The sequence below is a fragment of the Zonotrichia leucophrys genome, chromosome 6 (assembly GCF_028769735.1).
Source record: "Zonotrichia leucophrys gambelii isolate GWCS_2022_RI chromosome 6, RI_Zleu_2.0, whole genome shotgun sequence".
Lineage (NCBI taxonomy): Eukaryota > Metazoa > Chordata > Aves > Passeriformes > Passerellidae > Zonotrichia > Zonotrichia leucophrys.
Window position 1 is genome coordinate 31,853,980 of NC_088176.1, and position 11,398 is coordinate 31,865,377.

The following is an 11,398-nucleotide window of genomic DNA, read 5'->3' on the forward strand; positions in this document are numbered from 1 at the left end:
CTTAGCAAGCTCTTTAGGGATTATCAGCTCATTGTGATTTCAGCCCTTCAGCTTGCTAGGTGCCTAGGCAGGCAGACACAGGGAGAGAGAGGAGAAGGCTGTTTGGAGTTCCACAGCCATGTCTTTATTGAATCTTCTGAGAAGGGTTCCAGTGACAGCTCTTCTACCAGAACTGGGCTAAACCAGTTCTGGTAGAACAGGGGGATCAGAAATGGTCCAGTGGCAAGGGACCGAAAGAAGAACTGAAGCCTCTTCTCGTCCTTTGATACGCAGGCTGCCCCAAGGCCACCTGGGCCTTTCTAGGCCCTCAAACAGCCGAGAAAACCCGACAACTTTCCTTTAACCCTTGCCACTGGACCATTTCTGATCCCCCTGTTCCCACAGAAAGTGACCTATAGGGTTACAGAGAGATAAACAGGGGTTCCAAAAGGGTCTTTCTAGCCCATTCACCATGACTTGGCATTTCCTATCTTTAGGCTTCTGCACGCCCTCACAGAACCTTGCACACTGCTGTGTCTCTGTGCAGATGCAGTGGTGAACCTGAGCGTGCCCATCGTGCTGCCGCTGTCAGTGCAGGACACACAGCAGCAGCTGCAGGGTGCTGAACCCCTCTCTGTGTCTCTGTGCAGATGGAGTGGTGAACCTGAGCGTGCCCATCGTGCTGCCCCTGTCAGCAGAGGACAAGCAGCGGCTGGAGGGCAGCGAGGCGCTGGCGCTCAGCTTCCAGGGCCGCCGCGTGGCCGTGCTGCGCCGCCCCGAGTTCTTCGCCCACAGGAAGGAGGAGCGCTGTGCCCGTGTCTGGGGCACCACCTGCCCCCGGCACCCACACATCCAGGTGGGTCCTTGGCCCTGAAACCTGCCCAGGGCATGCAGAAGTGAACTCTGCCAAGGTTTTGGGTGCCACCTGTAAGAAATGGTGCCTGGCCTAGCCCACACCATCTTACGTAGGACAAGAGGCGCTCCACGTGGGGACAGTCCTATTTTATTTCCAAAATTGAAGAGCACCAGGTCATCCAGGTGACTCCCCAGGTGGCAAAAAGAGGGAGTGGTCTTCTTCCAGATGGATTTTGAGCTGGGAGGAAGGGGGCAATGTGATACAAGTGAGAAGGGGCAAACCAGGAAGAGAGCACCGACACTGAGGCTAAGGCAGGGGAAAGAGAAAGACCATGTGATGATAGAATACAAGTGATATGAACAGTGCCAATTACCAAACACCCAGTGCAAATAACTAAATAACTGTTTAGTGCAATGCAACACAGGTGGGTCCTGCCTCTCCCTGCCACAGGAAGCACAGCCTCGGGGCTGAAACCTGCCCAGGGCATGGAGAAATGAACTTTGCCAAGGTTTTGAGGGCAATGGGTTTCCTGTCTGAGCTTCCAGTCCAGCTCCTCGCTGGGAACCAGCCCATCCCAAGCAGGCAGGACTGAATTTTTTGGTCACCAGAAACCCAAGAAGGCAGGACTGATTTTTTTGGCCACCAGCTCATCCCAAGCAGGCAGGACTGAATTTTTTTGGCTACCCGAATCCCAAGAAGGGAGGACTGAATTTTTAGCCACCAGCCCATCCTGAGCAGGCAGGACTGAATTTTTTGCTTTTCCCTACAGGCAGCCAGCAGGGTTGGTGTGTTTTTGCAGCTTCTCTCTTCCCCCTCAGTCTGTGGCAGTACAAGGAGCATTGTCCCTAGGAAAGAGAGAGCTCTGGGTTCCACACAGTGACTTCAGCTTTCTCCCTAGAAAGGCTACAGCTGTGGTAGTTCTTTCCCCTCCCTTAAAATGCCTGGTTTAATTCATCAGCAGCAGGTGTGTGCCTTGCAACAGGCTCATTCCTCCTGTGTGTTCCCAGCAGGAAAGCAAAGGGGGAGCTGGAGGAAGGTCTTGTGCCTTCCTGTAGACTGCTGGCTGCCAGAGGAGAGGCCAGCACCCAGCTGTGGGATGGGACTGGGTGGCTGCTGCCCCACTTGGTGAGGTTTTGCTGCCCAGGACATTTGTTCACATGGTCACTGCAATGATGTTTTCCACCTGAGAGAAGGGAAGGTCATCCTACAACAGGGTTGAGCCTCACACTTTTCAAAGGAGACTGGGAGGAGGAGGACTGTGCTGTCCCCTTTGCACTGAAGGTGTGTGTAATTCCCAGATGGTGATGGAGAGTGGAGACTGGCTGGTTGGTGGAGACCTGGAGGTCCTGGAGAGGATCAAATGGAACGATGGGCTGGACCAGTACCGCCTGACCCCGCTGGCTCTCAAGCAGAAGTTCAGGGAAATGAATGCTGGTGAGTGCCCTGGGTTACACCAGTGACAGGGCTCTTCCTGCCCCACAGGGCCTTGGTGGGATCCATGATGTGCTCTCAGCACTTCCAGGTGGCTTCTGGATGCTCCCAAAATGGGTCTGTTAGGGAGGGTGGGCAGTAAAGGGGACTCAGGGCATGGCACAGGTGGCACAGGGCTCCTTGGTCAGGGCAGTGCTTGTGATGGGCTGTGTCCCCAGAGGGCTGCTCTGAGGGCTGGGATCCTGCTCACATCCCCCCTGGCACGAGAGATCCTCTCTGCACTGACATTCTTGGCCTTCACACCTGGGGCACAGCTCAGGTGTCTCCTCCCAGCTCTCTGTCCCATGGAATCCCAGAATGGTTTGGGTTGGAGGGACCTTAAAGCTCATCCCATTGCACCTCCTGCCATGGGCAGGGACACCTTCCATGCTCCCAGGCTGCTCCTGCTGGTGGTGCCAGCAGGATGGCAAGGGTCAGACACCCACCCTCACTTTGGGGGAAGACCACTGGCCCTCCTGCAGGTGCCACTGAGCTTGGGGAGGTGACAGATCACTAAAGACATCAGTGCAGGTGTCCAGTGGTGTGCACAAACGTTATAGCAGAGCTGATGGGGCTGAAATCAGCCCCAAAGGAAGGGAATGCAGGGAAAATAACCCTGGTAGGGTGATGTGTGTGTGTGAAACATTCAGGGTCTTGTTTGTGTGCAGACAAAGCAAACACAGCTCTGCCATGGCTGTCATGGCACACACAGCTCTGCCATGGCACACAGGGCACACACACAGCTCTGCCATGGCACACACACAGCTCTGCCATGGCACACCGGGCACACACAGCTCTGCCATGGCCACACAGCTCTGCCATGGCACACAGGGCACACACAGCTCTGTCATGGCTGTCATGGCAGACACAGCTCTCTCATGGCACACAGGGCACACACACACAGCTCTGCCATGGCACACAGGGCACACACAGCTCTGCCATGGCACACACAGCTCTGCCATGGCACACAGGGCACACACAGAGCTCTGCCATGGCTGTCATGGCAGACACAGCTCTCTCATGGCACACAGGGCACACACACACAGCTCTGTCATGGCACACACAGCTCTGCCATGGCACACAGGGCACATACAGCTCTGCCATGGCTGTCATGGCACACACAGCTCTGCCATGGCACACACAGCTCTGCCATGGCACACACAGCTCTGCCATGGCACACAGGGCACACACACAGCTCTGCCATGGCACACAGGGCACACACACAGCTCTGCCATGGCACACACAGCTCTGTCATGGCACACAGGGCACACAAAGCTCTGTCATGGCACACACAGCTCTGTCATGGCACACAGGGCACACACACACAGCTCTGCCATGGCACACAGGGCACACACAGCTCTGCCATGGCACCCAGGGCACACACACAGCTCTCTCCTGTCCCTGTGCCAGCCCAGAGTGTGACAATGACCCCGGTGTCCCCCCTCCTGTCCCTTGCAGACGCCGTTTTCGCCTTCCAGCTGCGCAACCCGGTGCACAACGGGCACGCGCTGCTGATGCAGGACACGCGGCGGCAGCTCCTCGAGAGGGGCTACAAGAACCCCGTGCTGCTGCTGCACCCCCTGGGGGGCTGGACCAAGGATGACGACGTCCCCCTGGAGTGGCGCATGAAGCAGCACGCCGCCGTGCTGGAGGAGCAGGTGCTGGACCCCAAGTCCACCATCGTGGCCATCTTCCCCTCTCCCATGCTCTACGCCGGCCCCACCGAGGTAAGGCAGCTCTTGGCTGCTCAGCAGGGCTGGGCAGGCAGCCTGTCCATGCCCCGGGAAGGGGCTGGAGCTGTGTCCTCACTCCTGGTTCCCTGCATGGTTTGTCTGTGTTTGCTGCTGCAGCATCCCCCACAGAGCTCTGCTCCATCCTCTCCTTGGCTGTGGAGAGAGGACACCAACAGGCTTCACCTTGTTCTGGCAGGCAGGGAGGTTCATTTGAAACCCCTTGTGTCCCTAAATCGGTGGGATGAAAGGGGCAGATGCTGAACATCCCCCTCTGTGTGCTGGGCATCACCACCTTGGCACGCTGAAAATTCAAACAGACCCAGTCTATAGGAATGTGCCCCTTGTTGATGGAGTGACAAAACCGTCCTTTGTCCCCCCAAAAAGGAAATAAACCCAGAAGGTTCTGTCCTCAATTTGGTGAAAAAACACCTCATAGGATCTGGGGGGCTTCACCTCAAACTTAAGAACAGCCAATTGGACAGGAGCCAAAAAGTCCCACCTGAGCAATTCACTAGAAAAAGAAGAGAACAAAGAAAAAAATCATTTTTGTGAGGTGTTTTACCAGGAGAAGAACCTCTGACACCTGGCTCGGTGTTTCTCTGTAAAGAGTTTTGTTATTTTGCCTTTTATTAAAACTTTTTTGTTTCCAACACGGCCACAGAAGCCATCCTGCTGATTTCATGCCTTCTGAGGTAGCTGAGCTGTCTTGGGTGTGAAATGGATCTCCAAGAGCTTTTGATAGCTGGCTCAAGGAGCCCCTATTTCAGCAGCCCAGTTCCCTCTCCCTGCCTGTGTGTGAAAAATGCCAATCACTTGTTTTTAAAATTTTAAAATTTAATTGTAATAAAATGGTTATAAAAACAGTAATACAATTAGAGTAATAAAAATTTGGACAATCTGAATTAGGACAATATGAGACAATAAGAACAAAGAGTTATGGACGGTCTGGGTGCCTCTTTCTGGGCAAAATAAGCCCAAAAAAGGCCCCACGTTAACAGAGGATTAACCCTTAAAAGCAACAGCCTGTTGCATATTCATACACCTCATCCATGATGCATGAATTCCATTCAAACACAGGATTCTGTCTGGGCAGTGTCAGCTTCTGCCTCTGAATCCTGACTGAGTCTTCAGGGCTGAGCAAGGAGGGAAGAAGTTTGTTTCTTCTGATATGGAGGAATAAATTCTCTTTCTCTGCAAGATTCAGATGTCCTGTGGCTGCTATCTGGTGCAAGCACCTCATTCCTTTCTTTAAAAAATAATCCCACATACATAGCTTCTATTTTAACATTATATTATAACCTAAAACTATATTTTACACACAACTTGTGTGAATTAATACAGCATAATTTTCTAACACAACACATATGTGAAAAATGCCTATTTTATGATTGGCTTTTTGCAAATATTAAAATGAATATTATATGTGTTGTGTTAGAAAGTAATGCTGTTACTTCTCTTAAGTAGTGTGGTAAATATAGTTTTAGGTTATAACAAAAGGATAAAATAGAAACTATGCTATGTAGGATACTTTTTTTCTAAAGAAAGGACTCACACTGAGATAGCAGCCACAGGACACCTGAATCTTTCAGAGAAAGAGAATTTATTGCTCCATTATCAGGAGAAATGAACTACTTCCCACCTCACTCAGGATTGGAGATTAGGATTATAAGGAAGAAGTTGACCATGACCAGACAGAATCCTGTGTTAGAATGGAATTTATGCATCATGTATAAAGAGTATGAATATGCAACCGGCTGTTGCTTTTAAGGGTTAATCCTCTGTTGACGTGGGTCCTTTTTGGGGCTTATTTTGTCCAGAAAAAGGTACCTGGACTGTCTGTAACTCTTTGTTTCTATTGTCTCATATTGTCCTATTCCAGTTAGTCCAAATTATTATTACTCTAATTATATTGCTTTTTTTAATAACCATTTTATTACTATTAAACTTTTAGAATTTTAAAAACAAGTGATTGGCGTTTTTCACAGCAGCCACAGGACACCTAAATCTGTCAGAGAAAGAGAACTTATTGCTCCCTTATCAGGAGAAACAAATTTCTTCCCACCTTGCTCAAGATTGGAGATTAGGATTAGGATTAGCTGGAAGAACTTGATGATGACCAGAATCCTGTGTTAGAATGGAATTTATGCATCATGGATGAGGTGTAAAAATATGCAACAGGCTGTTGCTTTTAAGGGTTAATCCTCTGTTGATGTGGGTTTATGCTGCCCACAAAAAGGTACCTGGACTGTCCATAACTCTTTGTTCTTATTCAGTCATGTTGTCCTAAACTCAATTGTCCAAATTATTATTTCTCTAATTGCATAACTATTACAGCAACCTGAGGAGGTCTCCATGGTGAGAGAAGGACGAGAATCTTGTTTCTTGATCAGAAGGCTTGGTTTATTGATATATAATATATAATACATTATAACTATACTAAAAAGAATAAGGAGAGAAGTTGCAGAGAGCTGCTAAGCCAAGAATAGAATAGAAAGAATGAATAACAAAGTTCTGTCTCCAGGGAATCTGTCACTGAGTTGCTTCTGTGATTGGCCCCCAATTGGAAACATGGAAGATGAGCCAATCACAGGGACACTTGCTACATTTCACAGCAGCTGATAACAAGTGTTTACATTCTTCCTCTGGGGCTCTGCTTCCCAGAAGATGCACAAATCCCAAAGAAAGGATTTCTATGAAGAAATGTCTGCGACACATTACTATTTTTACAACCATTTTATTACTCTTAAACTTTAAAAATTTCAAAAACAAGCGATTGGCGTTTTCCACAACATACAACACCCATTTTAATATTTGCGAAAAGCCAATCATAAAATTTGCATTTTTCACCCAAAAACCTGCTCCCCGTGCCCATGGCTCAGCCCCCGTGTCCCCTCCCCGCAGGTGCAGTGGCACTGCCGGGCCCGGATGGTGGCGGGCGCCAATTTCTACATCGTGGGGCGCGACCCGGCGGGAATGCCGCACCCCGACACGCGGCAGGACCTGTACGAGCCCACGCACGGCGGCAAGGTGCTGAGCATGGCCCCCGGGCTCACCTCCGTGGAGATCCTGCCCTTCCGAGTGGCTGCCTACAGCAAGAGCAAGAGAGCCATGGACTTCTACGACCCCAAAAGGTAAAGGCGGCCCTGGCTTCTTCACAGCGTGGGGGCGCGGCTTTTTGGGGACGGGGAAAAGTCCCCAAGGAGAGGAACGGGGCAGAACCTGGGAAAGGCACCTGTGTGTTCCGCCATAGGTGTCACATGGAACTAAGGGTGCCACCAGGGAGGACAAGCAGCACAGGCTGGGGGCTCAGAGCACGTAGGAAGGATGGGAAGGGTTGTGGGCACTGCAGCTCCTCTGGGATGAGGAGCCCTGGGGGGAAATTGGGCCTGTGGGGTTTGGGGGGGTCCCCAGGAGGAGGGAAGGGATGAGAATCTGACTCCCAGTGCTCAGAAGGCTGAGTTATTATGATATGATATGATATGATTGATATGATATGATATATATTTGGAATGTGGTCTGGACATTGTTTACCAACATGTGAATGTTTAATTGTTTCTATGTGAATTGTTTTAAATTACTATTATATATTATGTTATATTACATTATATTGTATTACATTGTATTACATTGCATTACATTGCATTACATTGCATTACATTACATTACATTATATTATATTATATTACATTGCATTGCATTACATTACATTGCATTACATTACATTGCATTGCATTACATTGCATTGCATTACATTACATTACATTATATTATATTACATTACATTATATTATATTACATTATATTATTTGGAATGTGGTCTGGACATTGTTTACCAACATGTGAATGTTTAATTGTTTCTATGTGAATTGTTTTAAATTAATATTATATATTATGTTACATTACATTATATTACATTACATTACATTACATCATATTATTCGGAATGTGGTCTGGACATTGTTTACCAACATGTGAGTGTTTGATTGGTTCCATGTGAATTGTTTTTAATGTAGATTATATTCTATATATCACATATCATATAATATATTCTATTATATCTCATATCATATCATTTCATATCATATCATATCATATCATATCATATCATATCATATCATATCATATCATATCATTTCATATCATTTGGAATGTGGTCTGGACATTGTTTACCAACAGGTGAATGTTTGATCAGTTCCATGTAAATTGTTTTTAGTTAATATTATATATATATAATATATATAATATATATAATATATTATATTACATTATATATTATTTAGTTAATATATAATATTACATTACATTACATTATATTATAGTCATATCAATGCTATACTAAAACTATACTATAGAAAAAGAAAAGATACATCAGGAGGCTTAACAAGAATGATAATGAAAGCTGGTGATTGACTCCTCAGAGTCTGACACAGCTGGCTGTGATTGGCCATTAATTAAAAACAATTCACATGGACCCAATCAAACATTCACCTGCTGGTAAACAATGTCCAGGCCACATTTCAAAGTAATCAGATAATTATTGTTTTCGTTCTTTTCTGGGGTTTCTCAGCTTCCCAGGAGAAAATCCTGGGCAAAGGGGGTTTTCCAGACAGTGTCCTGGTGGCGTGGGCCGGCAGTGCTGATGTCACCCGTCTCTGTCTCACACAGGCACGATGACTTTGACTTCATCTCAGGAACACGCATGAGGAAGCTGGCTCGGGAAGGGGAAAACCCCCCCGATGGCTTCATGGCCCCCAAAGCCTGGAAAGTCCTCACCACCTACTACCAGTCCCTGGAGAAGAAGAATTAACTCCTCCTCCTCCTCCTCCCTAGAAAAGCCTGTATTAATAGTGAGCAATGATCCATTGATTCCCTGTCACACAGATCACTTGCCATGACCCTGGGGTTCTCCCACCTGGGTCAGAGCGTTTTTTACCAATCAGAAATACTTTCAGCCTGATCCTTCTGCCCTGGAGCTGCTGGGAGTGTCCCCATGGAGTGGAAGGGATGGGCAGAGGGCCCTTTGTTCCCAGCTGGCACCAGGATGTGCCACGGTGCTGCCAGTGCAGAGGGGACCAGGGTAAATGAAGAAGTGCCTTTCCTCGTTGTGCCTTAGACAGTTTTTGCTAATTAACAGCAGAATCTTTTTAATGCCTCTTTTTGTAAAAAAGGACTTTTTTTAAGATCAGCTGTGACCACCTCCAGTTCCTTGTGGCTGAGCCAACTCCTCACTGCTTCCTTCCTTCCTTCCTTCCTTCCTTCTTTCCTCCTGCTTGACCTCTGGGCTGAGCATTCCTGTTGCTCCGCGTTCAGGAGCCTGTGAGGATGTGCCATGTTATCCCTGGCACAGGAACCCATCCCTGCACTCACAGCCCAGCTGGGGAGCCTCTCCTGGGAGGCACCACAAACCCTGAGATCCCTGAGAAAGCTCTGCACAGCGAGGAGAAGTCAGGGATGCTGGCACTGTGCTCCCAGGTGGCAGCATGGGCTCCCCCTTCCCTCTGCCCCAAAGGCAAATCCGGGACAAAACAGCAAAGTCACAGCACCGGGAGGGTCTGGAGAACCGGCTGAGAGAGGCTGCAGCCTCATCCACACCGCTGTGGGTGCAGGTGACCTGATTTATTCCGTGTCTGCGCATGGGGACAGCCCGAGGGTGGCAGCAAGCCCTTGTCCCCAGCCCTGTGTGCTGCTGAGCCCAGAGCCCGGTGCTGCCCCAGCCTGGCTGTGTGAAGTCCCCGCGGTCATTGTCGCCTTCCCCACCCTCACCCGGCACGGATTCTGGCAATGCCCCGCCCGAGGCTTTCCCGCTGGCTCGCAGGAGCCGCCGAGGTGACAGAGCGGCGACAAACAGCGACAGGACAGCGCGGGGCACTGCGGGAGCCGGGGACGGGGCTGGGCCCGCCCCGCTGTGCGGTGGCAGCGGAGCAGGACGAGCAGCGCTCGCTCATTGCAGCCTCACTGCGGGGTTTGTGCACCTGGCCCCGGGTTCAGCAGCGGCCCCCGGAGCCCTCGGGATGTCCCCAAGGAAGGACAATCAGCGTTCCTCTCTTCTTGTGCTCCTGTTTGAGTTCCAGCTGGATCCACGCTCAGCAAAACCATCCTGCTCCTGCTCAGTACCATGAGCTACAACCTGCTCTGCTGTGGCCAGGGCACACTGCCCAAACCTTCATCTGTAACTGGAAAATATCCTTGAAAAAGGGTTTTTTAAGTCTTTTTTTAAGCATTTGGAGGAAATCTGTGTTTTCCCCCAAGGCAAATGCTGCAGCCTCAGTGGGAGCTGCCAGAGCACCAGCACCAGCCTCACCCAGCCAGGCCCCAAAAGTGACATTCCCAAAAGTGACATTCCCATTTAGGATTTCTAAGGAGTGAAACAGCACTGTTGCTGCTCATCATGAAACAATCCTGTCCCCCCAGTGAATCCAGGTGGTCACAGCAGAACACAGATGTTGTGTTATCATTTTAAACCAGAGTAGTGTCCTGATTACCTCTGATTGAAGCACGTGGACTGGGGGGTTTATAGTCTATTTATTAAAGACATGAGACTGGAATTTGTACCTCAGCTGATGCATCTCATGATTTAATATATTCTGAACTCGATACTCTATGAAACACTCACTTTTAGTACAAATAAATATTTATATGTGTAAGCAGCTCTCGCTTGGTGGTTTTTGGGGGGAGCTTTGCTGGAGGCTGGCTCAGCCTGGGCCATGCTGTGCCTGGAGCTGTGCGAGAGGAATTGGGCTCTTCCCCCTTCAGAGAGGCAGGATCAGGTGCTGAGGGCTGGACCAAGCCTCTGGAGCCATGGGATGGAAGCAGCCACGTCCCAAACCCTCAGCCTGTGGAGGGAGCTGCCCGAGGGTTTGTGCTTTGATAAGGATTTCCACAGCAGCAGCAAGAGTGGAAAATGTGGGAGAGTTCCTGGAGAAGCGGGAATTGCACTCCAGCTGCAGGAATTTCCCCCCAGGAGCAATCAGAAATGACTCCCTGTGCCTCTCCAGCCAGCCCCCGAGCAGTTCTGGGCAGCAGGGAAGGGCAGCTCCGGCCAGAGCCGGGCTTTTGGCGACACCAGCAGGACATCAGGGGCTGTCCCGGTTTGTCCTGCTGCCGTGCCCGCCCTCGGGGTGACATTAACCCCCTGAGGGCACACCTCACACTCAATTAAAGCCAATTGAGACTTGCCTGCGCTGGGGTTTTAGCGAGCAGGAAACAGCCTGAAAATAGAGCACAAACAGCCCTCCAGCACTCGGTGCACTGTCTGGTGTCAAACTGAAGAGCCAGCAACCTGAACTACTGCCCTTTTACCCAGGTATTTCCTGGAGAAAGTGAAATTATGGGTGATATGGGGCGGTCTCGCTGTCACCAG

At 49.5% G+C, this 11,398-nt stretch overlaps 1 protein-coding gene across 1 annotated transcript in view; it reads left to right on the top strand.

Moving 5' to 3' along the window:
• Window positions 1-10,674, top strand: part of PAPSS2 (3'-phosphoadenosine 5'-phosphosulfate synthase 2) — a 34,032-nt gene extending 23,358 nt beyond the window's left edge. Inside the window, exons 8-12 of the mRNA XM_064716374.1 lie at window positions 630-835; window positions 2,134-2,269; window positions 3,764-4,032; window positions 6,940-7,169; window positions 8,704-10,674. Coding sequence (XP_064572444.1) covers window positions 630-835; window positions 2,134-2,269; window positions 3,764-4,032; window positions 6,940-7,169; window positions 8,704-8,845 — 983 coding nt within the window. The 3' untranslated portion in view covers window positions 8,846-10,674. The remainder of the gene's footprint in view (window positions 1-629; window positions 836-2,133; window positions 2,270-3,763; window positions 4,033-6,939; window positions 7,170-8,703) is intronic.
• Window positions 10,675-11,398: the final 724 nt, after the last annotated feature.